The following is an 18,698-nucleotide window of genomic DNA, read 5'->3' as shown; positions in this document are numbered from 1 at the left end:
ATAACCATTCTTAAGAGTTAGAATTTGGTGGACATATCTACATTTCTTTTACATTTAATATTTGTCTACGTAGTCTCTATCACATCCTATGGCCAGAGTTGTGTAAGAGCGTGTGGAAAAGTGCCTGCCTATTCAATGGATCGTTCATTTCCTCATCACCTATTTCACATTCCTCAAGATCTATAATATTTATTTTATAACTATCTCTGTCGGCCTTGGGAGAGCCAGTCCTGACAAAACTCTACGATCTGGTGATCAAGATGTATGAGACAGGCGAAATACCCGCAGACTTCAAGAAGAATATAGTAATTCCAATCCCAAAGAAAGCAGGTGCTGACAGATGTGAAAATTACAGAACAATCAGTTTAATAAGTCACGGATGCAAAATACTAACGCGAATTCTGTACAGACGAATGGAAAAACTGGTAGGAGCTGACCTCGGGGAAGATCAGTTTGGATTCCGTAGAAATATTGGAACACGGGAGGCAATACTGACCCCACGACTTATCTTAGAAGCTAGATTTAGGAAAGGCAAACCTACGTTTCTAGCACTTGTAGACTTAGAGAAAGCTTTTGACAGTGTTGTCTGGAATACTCTCTTTCAAATTCTGGAGGTGGCAGGAGTAAAATACAGTAAGCGAAAGGCTATTTACAATTTGTACAAAAACCAGATGGCAGTTATAAGAGTCGAGGGGCATGAAAGGGAAACAGCGGTTGGGAAGGGAGTGAGACAGAGTTATAGCCTGTCCCCGATGTTTTTCAATGTGTATATTGAACAAGCAGTGACGGAAACAAAAGAAAAATTCGGAGTAGGTATTAAAAATCAAGGAGAAGAAATAAAAACTTTGAGGTTCGTCGATGACATTGTAATTCTGTCGGGCACATCAAAGGACTTGGAAGAGCAGTTGAACGGAATGGATAGTGTGTTGAAAGGAGGATATAAGATGAACAACAACAAAAGCAAAAAGAGGATCATGGAATATAGTCGAGTTAACTCGGATGATGCTGAGAGAATTAGATTAGGGAATGAGACACTTAAAGTAGTAAAGGAGTTTTGCTATTTGGGGAGCAAAATACCTGATGATGGTCGAAGTAGAGAGGATATCAAATGTAGACTGGCAATGGCAAGGAAAGCGTTTCTGAAGAAGAGAAATTTTTTAACATCGAGTATAGATTTAAGTGTCAAGAAGTCGTTTCCGAAAGTACACTCCTGGAAATTGAAATAAGAACACCGTGAATTCATTGTCCCAGGAAGGGGAAACTTTATTGACACATTCCTGGGGACAGATACATCATATGATCACACTGACAGAACCACAGGCACATAGACACAGGCAACAGAGCATGTACAATGTCGGCACTAGTACAGTGTATATACACCTTTCGCAGCAATGCAGACGATCGTCTCCCATGGAGACGATCGTAGAGATGCTGGATGTAGTCCTGTGGAACGGCTTGCCATGCCATTTCCACCTGGTGCCTCAGTTGGACCAGCGTTCGTGCTGGACGTGCAGACCGCGTGAGACGACGCTTCATCCAGTCCCAAACATGCTCAATGGGGGACAGATCCGGAGATCTTGCTGGCCAGGGTAGTTGACTTACACCTTCTAGAGCACGTTGGGTGGCACGGGATACATGCGGATGTGCATTGTCCTGTTGGAACAGCAAGTTCCCTTGCCGGTCTAGGAATGGTAGAACGATGGGTTCGATGACGATTTGGATGTACCGTGCACTATTCAGTGTCCCCTCGACGATCACCAGAGGTGTACGGCCAGTGTAGGAGATCGCTCCCCACACCATGATGCAGGTGTTGGCCCTGTGTGCCTCGGTCGTATGCAGTCCTGATTGTGGCGCTCACATGCACGGCGCCAAACACGCATACGACCATCATTGGCACCAAGGCAGAAGCGACTCTCATCGCTGAAGACGACACGTCTCCATTCGTCCCTCCATTCACGCCTGTCGCGACACCACTGGAGGCGGGCTGCACGATGTTGGGGCGTGAGCGGAAGACGGCCTAACGGTGTGCGGGACCGTAGCCCAGGTTCATGGAGACGGTTGCGAATGGTCCTCGCCGATACCCCAGGAGCAACAGTGTCCCTAATTTGCTGGGAAGTGGCGGTGCGGTCCCCTACGGCACTGCGTACGATCCTACGGTCTTGGCGTGCATCCGTGCGTCGCTGCGGTCCGGTCCCAGTTCGATGGGCACGTGCACCTTCCGCCGACCACTGGCGACAACATCGATGTACTGTGGAGACCTCACGCCCCACGTGTTGAGCAATTCGGCGGTACGTCCACCCGGCCTCCCGCATGCCCACTATACGCCCTCGCTCAAAGTCCGTCAACTGCACATACGGTTCACGTCCACGCTGTCGCGGCATGCTACCAGTGTTAAAGACTGCGATGGAGCTCCGTATGCCACGGCAAACTGGCTGACACTGACGGCGGCGGTGCACAAATGCTGTGCAGCTAGCGCCATTCGACGGCCAACACCGCGGTTCCTGGTGTGTCCGCTGTGCCGTGCGTGTGATCATTGCTTGTACAGCCCTCTCGCAGTGTCCGGAGCAAGTATTGGTGGGTCTGACACACCGGTGTCAATGTGTTCTTTTTTCCATTTCCAGGAGTGTATTTGTATGGAGTGTAGCCATGTGTGGAAGTGAAACATGGATGATAAATAGTTTGGACAAGAAGAGAATAGAAGCTTTTGAAATGTGGTGCTACAGAAGAATGCTGAAGATTAGATGGGTAGATCATGTAACTAATGAGGAGGAATTGAATAGGATTGGGGAGAAGAGGAGTTTGTGGCAGAACTTGACCAGAAGAAGGGATCGGTTGGTAGGGCATGTTCTGAGGCATCAAGGGATCACCAATTTAGTATTGGAGGGCAGCGTGGAGGGTAAAAATCGTAGAGGGAGACCAAGACATAAATACACTAAACAGATTCAGAAGGATGTAGGTTGCAGTAGGTACTGGGAGATGAAGAAGCTTGCACATGATAGAGTAGCATGGAGAGCTGCATCAAACCAGTCTCGGGACTGAAGACCACAACAACAACAACAACAACAACTATCACTGAGATGTTGACTTAAACGAACTTTTGTATATGCGTGCCGAAATACTTCCGCGTATTCAAGTGCAACAGAATAGTCTTGAGAAGGCTATGAATTATTAAATATTTGGAACTACATGGTCCGGTCACTATAACGTCATCATCACTTATGGTCGACGTCAACGTGCAGTAACCAATCACACCCGATAAGTGGCAGACTTGTGGTGGAGGGTATATAAAGCATGTCGGGGGCACGCGGAAAACAGTTGCCGTAATCCTGAAATGGAGCGATTTATCTGACGTCCAAAAAGGTATGATCATTGTCTTCCGGGCCGATACGGCTAAGTTTGTAAACTGTTCCCGTGCTGCCGTGCTTTAAGTATACCGCGCAATTCAGAATGACGGTATCCAAAACAGGTGCCGAAGCAACTGTAGCGCAACCTGGGGCATGATGGCAGGTGTGAACGACGGTTGTAGACATGTGTACGGTAGAACTGGCGTGCAGCTGTTCAGCAACTGATCGCCTACATAAACCAAGGAGCTACCAACAGTGACTCCTCAACGACCGTTCAGCGAATGTTGGTGCATAGGGGCCTCCACAACAGGCTCATGGTTCTTGCACCCATGCTGACAGCTGTTCATCAGCGACGAAGGCTGGAGATTGCACATTATTACCGCAACTGGACGTCCACTGAGTGGCGACAAGTGGTCTTTTCAGATGAATCATTTTTATGCTCCATCGGACAGATGGCCTTTGGCGTGTAAGGCTCTGCAATAGTCGTCGGAAGGGTCCAGGCCGGAGGAGAGAGCAGTATGGCCTGGGGTATGTTTTCGTGGCATTCTCTGGAAGATCTCATCGTTCTGGAAAGCACAATGGATCAATACAAGTATGCATATATCCTTGCGGATATACGCATACCCCTACATGCAGTTTGTCTTTCCTCGGCACGATAGCATCTACCAGCAGGACAATGCACGTGCCACACAGCTCTCAGTGTACGAGTGTGATTCGAAGAGCACCAGGAATAGTATTCCATACTCCTCTGGCCACTGAACTCCCCGGATTTAAACCCAACTGAGAATCTGTGGTACCATCTCGATCTGGCTATTCGCGCCATGGATCCTCAACCTGAAAACCTAACGCAGCTGGCCACGGCAGTGGGGTCGGCATGGCCTCGATATCCGTCGGTGGCTTCCAGAACCTCGCTGACTCTCGTCTTGTACGTCTCGCAGCACTACGCGCTGCAAAAGATAATTATTCGGGTTTTTGACAGGGGGTCGTCTTAATGTTACTAGACACTGTAGTTACTGCATCATTTCGCTTTACTATGTCTTCAATTCTTCCGTGTTATAGATGAAAGAAGTGCAAAGTCTGTTTTGTATAGACGATATAAGATTTCTTTTGCGACTGTAGACGCTTGGTTTTGTAAAGAGTTATTTAGGTAGGATTCTAATCACGCGGATATAATTTGTGAGCGGCGCAGTCTGAGGCGCACGTGTCACGGATTGCGCGGCCCCTTACCGCCGGAGATTCGAGTCCTCCCTCGTGCATGTGTGTGTGTGTGTGTGTGTGTGTATGTGTGTGTGTGTGTGTGTTGTTTTTAGCATAATTTAGTTTAAGTAATGTGTAAGACAGTTTGGTCCCTTAAGAATTGACACACATTTGAACATTTATAATTTGTGTTTATGCGTATGAGAAATATATTGGTAAATTTATATTCAACAACGAGTGTTTCTGAATGAATTACCACAGAGATCATTCCTTGTATTCGAGATTTACTTAAATGTGCCTCAAACACGATGCCACCATTCTGTAGTAGTGATCTTAGACAAACTGACAGCTGTGGTGAAAGCCTTTCTGATGATTAAGTTCGCACACTGTGAACCGTGATTTGAGGCTAACGATAAAATTAAGTACAATCTCTTTGCATCCTATCGAGTTTTTAGGAACTAAATAAGGGAAGACGACGTGCGTTGATCTGTCGCTGGTGTGTTACGTATGGTAACCCTATCAAACTAAATTAATGATAGATAAACTCCAGTGGAAGACTCTTGAGGAGAGACGCTCAGTAGCTCGGTATGGGCTTTTGTTAAAGTTTCGAGAACATACCTTCACCGAGGAGTCAAGCAGTATATGAGGATAAAATTAGAGAGATGAGAGCCCACACAAAAGCATACCGAGAATCCTTCTTTCCAGGAACAATACGAGACTGGAATAGAAGGGATAACCGATAGAGGTACTCAGGGTACCCTCCGCCACACACCGTCAGGTGGCTTGCGCAGTATGAATGTAGATGTAGATGTAGATGTAGATTATCATTTCATGTGCGAAACATAATGCAGCGCTATTAAATGATTTTTCATACAGTTAACCTCTGCATTCACTCTGAAAAAAATGTTCAAACGTGTGTGAAATCCTATGGGACTTAACTGCTAAGGTCATCAGTTCCTAAGCTTACGCACTACTTAACCTAAATTATCCTAAGGCCAAACACACCCATGCCCACGGGAGGACTCGAACCTCCGCAGGGACCAGCTGCCCAGTCCATGACTGCAGCGCCTGAGACCACACGGCAAATTCCGCGCGACTTTCACTCTGAACTTACGAGTATATGATTGGGGAAAATGCTCCACGGCACAGCTGATCGCTGTGACACTACTTTAGAGGTGGTTATTCCAGTCGGGTAGTGATAGAAAAATTGGATGGCAGTTACATATTTCGTTTTGCATATCACCACAATATCAGGGCTTGCGCGCCACTACCCGTAAACACTTTCCAATGCATTCCTTGTTAGTAAAAACTGTTTTCCTAAGCCAGCAGCCATTGCATGAAAGCCGGTCTGAGTGACCGTGCTGTTCTAAGCGCTACAGTCTGAAATCGAGCGACCGCTACGGTCGCAGGTTCGAATCCTGCCTGGGGCATGGATGTTTGTCATGTCCTTAGGTTCGTTAGGTTGAAGTATTTCTAAGTTCTAGGTGACTGATGTCCTCAGAAGTTAAATCGCATAGTGCTCAGAGCCACTTTGAACCATTGCATGAATTACAATCTCTTTTCCTTCAAAGTGTGTCCCACATATAGGATTCTTAAATGGCTGAAGTATACAGACGTCCGAAGGCCCTAGGTCTTGGCTATAGGGTGGATGAGGAAATGATGTCAAATCCAATTTGATGATGCCTTCCCAGGTTCTGGGACTTATGTGAGGGTGAGCATTATCGCGTTGGAGAGAAATTTCTTTTGGGTTCTTCTCAGACCGAACAGGTCAGACACGCTTCTTGAATTTCTTCGGAGTGTTCACACGTGCCTCTGACTCAGTGATTATCCCTTTTGCCAACACATCCATGGGAATGATGCCATCACTATCTCTAAACACTCGCGTTATGACTTTGCCATCAGTGGGCGGTGCTACTGCAGTGACTAACTCTTATTTGCAACGCAAAGCGATGCACCCAAGCTTTATCAAACTCAGTGATCCGTGACAGCCTCTCTGTTGGCCTCAAACGGCTCTAACTGCTTTCTTTGAACCTTCTGGTCTGTTACGAGCGTTCGTCGAACCTATCTTGAGCACTGCGTTCAATATCCAAGAGACTCAATGGTTTTACACGCCACTCTAGTGCTCACCGATTGCTGTCAAGCCAATTATCGACATGTGTTGTGTCGATGTGCACGGATAACGGCATCCTCGCGACTCACCATATTGGAAGTGTTGACTGCGACGAGATGCCCCCAACGTGCCCGATCATGGGTCTCAGTTTCCCCACTTTATAACGCTTTAACTCTCTTTATCCAGCGCCCATAGTACTATTATCTATTACATCATTGTCACAAACCACACACAAACGTTGCTGAATTCTCAACACGGTTTCTTTCTCCGTAATTCACTTACAAGTCGATGCTTGTCACAAACGTTTTACGCGAACGCAATTTTGATGGTTCACTACGGCTCTTCCATGTGCTGGAGTTGTTCAAAACTTTGCAGACTTGAAAAAGAAGATCCTATTTCAAGCACCAAAAAAAGGTTTCCTGTAATTATTAAGAGCTGTAAAAAAAATCATGGCAGTATTTATTTAACCACCCACGTAAGCTTAGAAATGTATACATTAACATGCTTTAATATAATGGTGAATAAACGCACATTTGATAAATCAGGTAACTGGATAATACTTAACAATGTGCAAGATGCGACAGCAGCTTGTGAAATTGCATTTGAGTTCCCAATGCTGAGGAAATATGCTGGAAAGAAAATCGCGAAGTCCGTTACAACAGTATAAATCTAATTTAAGTAAATGTATACAATATGACAGAAGGCGCTGATGAACTCAGCAGTTAGTGCCCTAAAATACCAATCGCGTAACATCACAACATGACTGAGTGTGTTGTATTAAATTGTGGTCATGCTTGGTCTATACGTTCTTAGTCTATTGGATTTGGAATAAGAGGTCAGCTGATAAAAATCAAGACCAAGTGCTAGCCTACCACCAAAAATCCAGTTTACGGAACGAATAATCAAATGAAACTACATATTTCCAGAGACCATCCCAAGTATCTAGCATCTGTGACGTATGTATGAAGACTGAGCAAAGAACGAAAATTTATACCAAGGTCAGGATTCATACCAGTGTCACCTGCTCACAAGGCAGATGCTCTAACCACTATGCCACCCTGCACAGTCGCTTTGAACAATTGCACAGACTGCCCTAGCACGCCTCCCTCCTGAATACAAGTTCCCATTCACGCCTCAGCCCACTTGGTATTCCCCTTAAAGTCGAACAGCTTTGCAGAGGATCTCCAGCTGCGTTGGAATAGCACCATAGAGTCGAACGAAATGGGGGAGTCTGCCTGAAATTAAGGTATAGGTGCTTTAATCAGATGAAACTGTTTGATTCCACAGACTTTTCCAAGTCTCTCACATCTATTATGTATATATACAGGCTGAAGTAAAGAATAAAAATTTATACGAAGGTGTGGATTCGAATCCAGGTCTCCTGATAATTAGGCAGATACACCAACCACTACGCCACCCTGCCACAGTGGCTTTGCACAAGTGCACGGACTACCCAAGCAAGCCCCCCTCCTCAATCCAAATTCCCATTGACGCCTCAGCTTACATAGTATCCTCCATAAACTCGATCGAATAATATTTGTTTACAGTATTCTAATGGACTTTTGGACACTGAGAGCATTTTTCTTATCCCGGAAATCTGCAGGCGATTCCGCATTTTCGCACTCTGCATAAATTGAGGGTAGCTGTTGAGAAGGTACGGTCAACAGCAGGGTGGAGGCTCGCTTGCAGAATGAATTCGCTGTACAGTGAAGTGTGCAGTGACCTAGAAATTCCTGGTGTATTAAAACAGCGAATCTGATTGGCACTCGAACGTGAGCCCCACGCCTATAGTAGGAAAGTGCTCACTGACTGAGCTATTCAAGATAGGAGAGAAATACTGGTGGAGTAATGTTGTGGGCCAGGTCGTGATTCGTGCTTGCATGTTCAGTCGGTATAGCAATTGCTTGCGAAAGACGAAGCTACAAGTTCCGAGTTTGCTGCAGGCAGGGTGACGTGACTAATCATTTTTCTCATCCTGTAGTACTATGTTTCCAGACTGACACATCATAGAAAAGAGTAACAGCCTTCAGCATTCTCATTTGAATCGAATATCGTTACTCGATTAGAGTTGTTATTGTCAGTGAGCACCGAGCTGCAAAGCGCCACAGGTGAGTCACGCACCTTCCTCGCAGACGATGCTGAAGGCGACGAGCGGTACGTCGACCCAGGGCGGCGCGACGGCGGGGTCAGCAGTGGCAGAGAGCACGCCCTGCGCCCTGGCCAGCAGCCGCTGCGAGGTGACCACCAGCAGGGCGAGCAGCAGCGCCGACAGCGAGTAGCTGAGCCAGACGCCGCGCGAGAAGGGCCGCGTGTACACGTTGCTCACCGCCGCCAGCGACGGCTCCCGGAACATGAACGCCGGCCTGCACCGGCGACAAAGCCAACTACTCAGTCTGGAACGTTACTATTTTATTGCGGCTGCAGGTCGATCTCGGCAGCACGAAAATGGATACTGTACGCATCCCCCGAACCTCAGAACTCATTTTATACTCTCCACTGAAAAACGGAATAAGATTCTATGAGGCGAGAAACGTCATGCAGCAAACTCCTCTCTGGCCGGACATGGGGTTGAACCCCTCTACCGTCCTTCACACCTACAAATCCTTAATCCATCCCATCCTCTGTTATGCCAGGCCCACCTGGATATCCACCTCCTCCCCGCAAATTCTATAAGTCCCTTCAGATCCTCGAGTACCATGCACTCTGCCTTGCCTTCCATATATGTGCCTCCCGTCCCCCATGAGGATCCTCTACGACCTGATTCCTTTCCCCCATCTGCTCCTTTTTCTCGAACATATCCGCACCCTCTACACCTCCTGCCGCCTTGATCCCCCTGATACCCTGGTTGCTAATCTCCTCTCTAACCCCCATTCTCTGCCACACCTTCACCGTTGTGTCCCCCTACCGTGCCCCCCTACCCTCCTCCACTACACCCTTCCTTTCCCAAGGTAGCTTCCATTGACTCCCTGTCCTAGATGATGCCCTCTCTATCTCCATTTACCGCTCCTATCAACTCTGATCCTCACCTGCCCCTTCCCTCCTCTGTCCTTTTCCCAGCCTCCCTCTCCCCCCCTTCCATCCTATTTTTTATCCACCTAACCCGTCCCTGCCTCCCTTCTCTCCCCCGAGTCCTTTTTGCTCTCCCCTCCACTGCCTTTCCCACTCCTTCTCGCATCCGCCCAGCCCCTTCTTTTTACTCTGTCCCCTCCCTCCATCAGCTCCCCCTTTTTTTTTCCTTACCTCTCCTCCCCCCTTTTTCCCCTTCATTGATCCGGGTCCTCCCCCCCCCCCCCCCAAATCTGCCGCTGTGTCGCCTCTACAGTGCTGTTTTAAGTGAGTGTTCAGTGTTGTGAACAACTACCATACTGTCGCTAGTTTTGTTTTTATCTCGTGCGAACAGAAACCAGACTGTCGCCGTGTTTTTTTATTGTACATGTCTCCTTCCTGTGTATCTTCATCCACATTGTCAACGCCGTGTTTTTGTATTTTAAGTTAGACAACTTTCCGCCATTTTACTGTTATTAACTAAGTCACCATTTTATCGCCTTTTTATATTGTTTGTTCTCTCACCATTGCTTGTTTAATTTTTCTTTCGGCTGCAGAGCAGCGTATTAAACTGCTGTCAGCCCGCCCCTACCCAGGGGGGGAATTGAAAATCAATAAAGAAATAGAAACATGGGGCAGCGACATGCGCATATACAGATGTCAGTAGTATTACATACACAGGTTACAAAATCGCATGTGCTTGGAGAGGCATCATTTGTACTTAGGTGATTCATGTAAAAAGTTTGTGACATGATTATGGGCACACGACGTGAATTACCAGACCCTGAACGCAGAATGTTAGTTGCAGCTAGACGAACCGGACATCCTATTTAGAAAATCGTTAGGGAATTCCATAGTGTCAAGAGTGTGCTGAGAATACGGAACTTCAAACTTTACCTCTTAGCATGGACAACGCTATTGCGGACAGTCTTCACTTAACAGAGCAGAGGCGTTTCTGTAGAGTTGTCAGACAAGAAACACTAAGTAAAATAACCACAGTTATCTACGAAGTCCTAAATCATCGACTGCACACACACCAATGCAGTGTCCCGAAACGGCATCAAGAAGTCACTGACCCGCGCGCCAATAGAAAGAGCGTGCAATGGCACAACTCGAGGAAGTGTCCCCTGTTAACGCTGATTTAACCAGTCACCCATCGCAAGTCGACCCAGTTCTGTCACATTATTGCTGAGTAATAAGAAGGCGTTAGTTAGCCTGCGTTCTGCAAATAGTAATAGAGAGCAAAGTACTTGTATACAGGAGGCAAAGGAAGCAGAGAAATCAAGATAAGTTTCTTTTGTTTTTAGAAAAAAGTTTTCTATTAATTAGAAAGTGTTTTGCATTTATGATTCTAGATCCCTGCCAACGGCCATGGCAATTTCTCTCGTTCCTTTTTTGTGTCCATGCTGACATCCACAGTACCCGACACAACAACATCAATGTGATACATATGACGAACGTATCGTATAGAATATTGCCTCTTCTGAGGTCGTCACCGTATCGGTTGGACACTAGGCGTCTGGAAGCCCGTGGACTGGTCAGATGAGCCCAGATTTCAGTTGGTAAGAGGTGATGGTAGGGTTCGAGTTTGGCGCAGTCCCCACGAAACCACAGACCCAAGTCGTCAATAAGGCATTGTGCAGATCGGTGGTGACTCCATAATTGAGTGGACTGTGGTTTACATTGAATCGACTAGCTCCTATGGTCCACCTGAACCATCATTGGCTGAAAAGGGTTATGCTCGGCTAGTTGAAGATCATTTGCAGCCATTCATGGGCCTCATGTTCCCAAAGAACGATGGAATTTTTATGGATGACAATGCGCCCTATCACCGGGCCACAGTTGTTCGTGATTGGTCTGAGAATATTCTGGACGATTCGAGCCCATGATTTGGCCACCCAGGTCACGCAGCATCGATCCCATCGAACATTTACGAGGCATGATCTAGAGGTCAGTTCGTGCACAAAATCCTTCACCTGCATCAATCATAGGTGGATGTAGAGACAGCATCGCTCACTATTTGTGCAGGGGTCATCCAACTTGTTGAGTCCATGTCACATCAAGCAGCTGCACTACACAGAGCAGAAGGAGGTCTTACCCGACATTAGGAGGTACCCCACGACTTTTGTCACCTCACCGTATAGTCTCTATTGCAAAACGGAATAAGATTATCTTTCAGATCAGTTTGTGGAATAACAGTACTGTTACTAACAAAGATCTACTCAGTGCTAAGAGTCATCGATTCCGCGTTGCTCTAACGCAATTATACTCCCTGGTTTAATCTGCGAATTTGAAGAGGCAGCTACCTCAAGAACAAGTTATGCAGGCTGAGATATCCTCATTGAGTTCATTAGCAGGTGGAATGTATAACTGATGGAATTTAGGTACTCAGTGCTAAGAGTCATCGATTCCGCGTTGCTCTAACGCAATTATACTCCCTGGTTTAATCTGCGAATTTGAAGAGGCAGCTACCTCAAGAACAAGTTATGCAGGCTGAGATATCCTCATTGAGTTCATTAGCAGGTGGAATGTATAACTGATGGAATTTAGGTAGTCAAAAAGCTCACTTCCTACTATAACTGAAAAAACAAAATGTTAAACATGTTTACAGTCTACACAGCAAACAGTAGTACAATTCCAATTAAGCAAACCTTTAAACACTCAATAATATTATCCTTAATTATTTGCATTTGTAAGGGATTACGTTTGGTATCACGAACATTATGTCACATTTAACAAGTTACACGGAATTTTAGTAAAATTTCTCCTTCAGTAATATCTATTGTTAGTTATCCAAAGGAAATCCAAATTTACATGAAATATATTGTATTTGCAAATATGGATAAACATCGACTACACAATGTAATGACGACATTGCAAATTTGTGCTTGACTTAGACTCTAATCTGCATTTCCCACTTAAAACGGTTAAAATGGCTCTGGGCCCTATGGGACTTAGCATCTGTGGTCATCAGTCCCCTAGAACTTAGAACTACTTAAAGCTAACTAACCTAGGGACATCACACACATCCATGCCCGAGGCAGGATTCGAACCTGCGACCGCAGCAGCAGCGCGATTCCGGACTGAAGTGCCTAGAAGCGATCGGTCACATCGGCTGGCTTTCCCACTTACCGCGTGCGATTGCCTTACCATTAGTCTATGCAAGTACGACTGATGGCTAAACTCAAACTTCCCTATGTCATCAGCAAAGTGCGTAAGACCTGCACTGGTACATTCATTATGTATATTCCTGTACAGGTGAGACATTTTAATTGAAAGTCGTTCCCCCTGTTTCGGCGAATAAATACGATACTGTAGTGCCTGTGTTGTACAGAAATACGATTCAAAGTTCCTTCTGACATACATGCATGGATCTTCTTGTCGTCATTTGATTGTACAGCTGATGGTTGCCCATATTCGAATGTGGATGAGGACACATTTTATGTATTTCTTAACGGCCGTGGTCGCCGCCGTGCCTGTTCCTTTGACCCTGCATGTATGTCCGAAGGAACCTTGCTTCGCACTTCTGGACAACACAGGCAGAGGACTATGGTACATCCAAATCTGCTTCCTTCATTTATAATTTCAAGTTAAACATTTTTGCTGTTTTTATCTATAGTATTAAGTTCTGCCTATTCCACTTTCCTTGCTATATGCTTTAGCACACTCTGGAAGACGCAGAGTAGGAACTAGATTACGGCAGATCCAGCCACAGGTGATCACAGATAGTACGCATTGCAAAACACAACACAGTCGTCGCATATTGTGAGGCGGGCCAGCCAGGTCAAGTGTGTAAATAGTTGACAGAGCAACGGCTAAGTGGATGAAAGTAGAAGCCCTTCCACACAAGCAACTGCAGAAGTGTTTAGCGTACGTCACTGACAGACCGGACATCATGTACACATTCTCGGGACCAACTGGGTGTCTCAGTCACACTGCCGCTGCTTGCAGTAAGCTATGGTAGCGAGCTGGAATAAAGAAATTTGGAAACCACAAAATTTCTCTGACTCCAGCCTCTTCAATGCATACCTTATTTGTACAATTCGGTATCTGACAATCACTTTTCGATGTATGTTAATAAATCATATGCTTGCATTTATTTAACTCTTCTGACTCAACAAATTTAACATATTCTGTTCCATCGACAAAAAGCTTTAATCAATTATTCATAAGCACATGTATTTCCAAATACCCTTTCTACTACTTCTTATCTAGAACTGTTTTTAACTTTTCTCTGGTAGATTGATAATCTTTTTGTCGCTAAAAATTACTTTATAAACTTGAAATTCTGTTGTTTATATGTATTTTTGAAATAAAATTTGAATGTAATTGTCTCTTCTGAAAGAAGTGTCACAGTTTAGAAAAATGATCTGTAAGTAAACAAAATACAGAAACACCCGTTTAGCGCTTATTGCAATTCAGAAGAAAAATATTTTTAAGAACAATTTTTGTTTTTGTAGATGGTTGTAGCATAAGGTGGATAATTTTTTGTTTAAGGAGTACAAAAATACTTGCTACTTTATTAACAGAACATAATAAAACTATATCATATGATTTACACCTAAATTAAGGAGTGAATGTGAAGCTCTCCTTACATATATTAGGTGCTTTCCTATCCTACCCTTTAATGCATCACTATTATTATTCTTTTTTAAGTATAGAATTTTCATTCCGTAACTTGTTAACTCGATATTTTATTCTTAACAGCATTTGACTTAGTTATTTCCAATTTTTGCTCCTAAATTTAAATTGAAAATTCTCCTACACACTATTTTCATTCTATTATTGATTATTAGAGACTCTATTGTATGTTTAACACACTGTTGTTTTTGAAAAACCAGTAACGTTAATACCTATTGATATATTAACCATACTTTTGTGAAAACGGTTCATATTATTAATTGATCATAATAAGGATTAAATATCAACCCTTCACCCAAAAATGCTTGTCTGTGGTTATTAATTCTTCTTCACTTGCTGCTTCAGTTGTGCTGATCATGTAAATAAGAATAAATATTGTCCACATTCGCAAATGAAGATTCGTTTTGTTCTCAATCAATCAGGTTAAACCTGTTCATATCTGCTGTGATTAGTGGTTTACAAAATAAAAGATAATTGTTGAACTATACATATTGTGTAATCAAGCAAACATCTTCCTAGATTTGTGATAATTTCATTTGAATTCCAGTTTATTTTCAACCATTACAGAATTCATAAGAAATCATTTTTTCAGATCAAAGCAAAGATAACAATCATAAATTTAAGTGATTTCAAAGATTAGTTTCCAAATCATCTGAAAAATGTCCAGTGAAAGCGAAAGTAAAATTTCAGTAATCGATTTGACCAAAAACACAAAGAAGTTTTGATCGTAAGGAAATTCCATAAGCAGATCGAAATAAACTATTAAATTGCTCGGTGACCATACTGGCATCGAAACAGAAGATGACAGATGTAATACCAAAATGATGAATTTGGTCTTCCGATATTCTTTCACAGCGGAAGATCTTAATACAGTTCTTTCAATCATGACACGATTCTTGAGTATCGATATTTCTCATCGGTCTGGGACCCTTACCAAATTGGATTAATAGAAGAGATGGAGATGATCCGAACAATGTGTTCCGTCATGGGATCGTTTACTACTCGTGAGATCGTTGCGGAGATACTCAACAAACTTCGGTAGCAGGCCCCAGAAGAGAGGCGCTGTACATCAGCGAGTAAACTGTTGATACTCCGAGACCGTACGTTCCAGCAAGAATCGGGTAACATATTACGTTCTCCCACGTACATCTCGCGGAATGATCACGACGAGGTTATCTGATAAATTTGAGCTTACCCAGAGGTTGACCAACAATCGTTCTTCCGATGCTCAATTCGAGTGGAAACGACTAAATGATGCTATCAAAAATCTTTCACCGCAAAATCGTAAGATGAGGTAAGGAATATAGATGCGGAAGTAGATGTGGATGTCGATATTTGCCTTACTTTCTAAAACAGTTTTATGTTCTAATTTTAAGCACATGTACTCTACATAGCATATACCGATTATACTAAATTCCTTTAAGAGAAAAATGAGTCACAGCGTCAACGTTGTATGTAACAGGTTTTTAAAACAATACAAAACATTTAAGAAAAGCTATCAGAAAAAAAAGAAATGCCTAACAAAGGTTGCCAACAATGTAAGAACGTAAGAAAATTTGATTCATTTCTGGGAACCTGGGGAATTCTGTGAGATTAAAAGTTGGTTCAAAATGGTTCAAATGGCTCTGAGCACTATGGGACTCAACATCAGTCCCCTAGACTTAGAACTAATTAAACCTAACTAACCTAAGGACATCACACACATCCATGCCCGAGTCAGGATTCGAACGAGCGACCGTAGCGGTCGCGCCGTTCCAGGCTGAAGCGCCTAGAACCGCTCGACCACTGCGGCCGGCTTAAAAGTTGGCATTGAGGTTACTTTTATACTGAAACAACTGATTTTGAAAAATTCTTGTTTTATTTCGGTACATAATAATACGCTGTTAGTAGACACATACTTACAGAATTCCTGCAAGTCTCTCTGACTGGATAAATATGTCACAACATTACTACTAATAATACACCATCCTACAAGTTATGAGCTAAACCACACCTCATAGTAAGGACAGATACCTTTAATTGTACTGTAATTTTGGAGGATATTATGATGAAACCAGCTGTATGCACAGAGGTCGTCAGGTTGTTGCACTTGTAAGGCGTGACATCATTGGGGACTCTCCACGAGTTTCGATTTGCACACCATGCGTCGCTTAATTTGGCAGTGGCACTGTCAATACAGGTTGAGCTTAGTTTTCATATGTATAAATTCCCATCGCACATGTAATGAAAGCATTTTTGTTTAGAAGAAATGTCATCCATGATCATTTGCTCAGACATGAGACATTTAAAGTGTGGGTTGTAAAGATCTCTTTTCATATAGTTAAATGAAATTCCTTGACGAATGAGTCATCCACGATGAGACACAATTCCATCAAAATGTTCCACCGCTTAAGATCAATCTCAATAATAAGTCAAATGTATTCATCTTCTAGTAGGGTAAAATTTATGCTGACAGTTCTCCTGCAGATAGTTGCTTGTAACGATGTGGGATGTGTCAGACACGACGGAACACTTTTCCAGATTTTCTTCACTGACGACAAATGTACAACGGAGTCTGCGTCAATCATAAAACGTTGAGTTCCACTATCCTCGAGTTCTAGTACTCATTCTGCTACGGTCGCAGGTTCGAATCCTGCCTCGGGCATGGATGTGTGTGATGTCCTTAGGTTAGTTAGCTTTAAGTAGTTCTAAGTTCTAGGGGACTGATGACCACAGATGTTCAGTCCCATAGTGCTCAGAGCCCTTTTTTCCTAGTACTCATTACAGCTGCAGAGCCTGCATGGGAAATTAAAGCCTGCGGAATCGAAATGTCGAAAGTTTATGTAGGCAAAAAAAGTCTCCAGTTCATATTTCTCACGGTGGCCTGCCATTTTACTGTTCCTCCAATAACAAAAATCTTCCTAACTTGCATCGAAATCATGCAAACGGACTACAATGTATTTTAGTTGGTAGCTGAATTCTAAATGCATCTCCCCTGTTCTTTCAATGATTTTTAGGTTTCGTGGAACTTAAAAAAATCGAAAATTCTTAAACAAAATTAGCACAAAACGTCTAATTAAACGTTACGTGGCTGCTAGTTCAGAATCACTACGAAAAGAACAATCTGTTGCAGATCACTTTTTCCAGACGAGAAGAAGGCATCTGGAAGGACCCAACACGACTAGATAGTAATAATCTTTCAAGAACACAGAAATTCTACAGCACATTATTCACTGGGAGTCATCGAGGAACCGATAAAACCACCGCAGCAGTGTCCGAAGACGCCCTTACGAAAATGAAAGTTCATTGGGACTCATCCATATGAACATCGTTGTTGAACACTACTACATCACACTGACAGCATAACCTGCCATAGACATCTATATACTACGACCACGTCATGTCGGTAGAGGAGTATATGTATGATCTCCAAAAGCACACACCAATTTTAATGTAACTTACGCCACCACAAGAATAAATACTTAAGCTGCATGAGGCACGGGAAATGCCTATGCAGGTAACGATGAACTCCCTCGACTATCGAAATCACCCTCACCCATGTACTACTGTCGTCGCCAAATTCGACATAAGAATTAGGGCAGACTAGGTAAAACGATGATCAACGACACATGTCCCCTACTACAGAAGCATGAAGGTTCTTCTAAAATTTCTGACCCGCCCTGTGTCATGGAGCTCTATAAGTCACTGAGTTTGTTCATTCTCTACAACAACGACTGTGTCAGATCGAGACGAATTTGGACAGAACACTCTGCTTCAAGACTGCTTGTGTCGCAGTCATATGTTATTCTACACTTTCTTAGAGTTGTCGAAGCTCTACGACTGGTTGGTTAGGAAGGAGTGTAAGTTTGTGATGTCTGAAGATGGATGTAATCCCGATACGCGGTAACATGTTCTAATAGAAGAGTCAATTGAACATCTCATGACTTTATTGCGATTGTACAGCATTGGTTGCCAACTATCAATAGGAATCTTCTGTAGTCGTCGTTTGTTTTTATGTAGTTTTCCTTGGAGTTTTGTTTGAATACTCGTATTTGGTTGTCTATCGTACGGTTCGGTTCTGGAGATTGTTGCTGGCTGTTGCGAGAGCATTTTTGATTTTGGTAGTTATGGGTTTCTTATTTGTTTGTGGTTCTTGAGGTGTCAGTTTTCGTTTGCAGGTTGTTAGTTTTTTAGTTTGCTTGCTGTGTGTTTGCCGTTTGTTTGTAGGTACGGACTCGACTGTGAAATTAACTTCTATGGCACTTGATGCAGCCATGGCCCAAGATATGCTTTGTATTGTTTTGTCTTGCAACTGATTGGGCTTATTGGTGGATGTGTGAGGTGCCAACAACGCGGGAAAATAATAAAGTTGTCGAGACTTC

The 18,698-nt window shown here is 43.7% G+C and overlaps 1 protein-coding gene across 1 annotated transcript in view; it reads right to left on the bottom strand.

Moving 5' to 3' along the window:
- LOC126335785 (glutamate receptor U1-like) overlaps positions 1 to 18,698 on the bottom strand; it is a 78,408-nt gene that overhangs the window by 32,153 nt on the left and 27,557 nt on the right. The window contains exon 6 of the mRNA XM_049999248.1: positions 8,773 to 9,014. Coding sequence (XP_049855205.1) covers positions 8,773 to 9,014 — 242 coding nt within the window. The remainder of the gene's footprint in view (positions 1 to 8,772; positions 9,015 to 18,698) is intronic.

Source organism: Schistocerca gregaria, chromosome 2 (assembly GCF_023897955.1).
Source record: "Schistocerca gregaria isolate iqSchGreg1 chromosome 2, iqSchGreg1.2, whole genome shotgun sequence".
Taxonomy (NCBI): Eukaryota; Metazoa; Arthropoda; class Insecta; order Orthoptera; family Acrididae; genus Schistocerca; species Schistocerca gregaria.
Note: the sequence above shows the minus strand (reverse complement) of the source record. Positions and strands in the feature narration are given on the sequence as shown.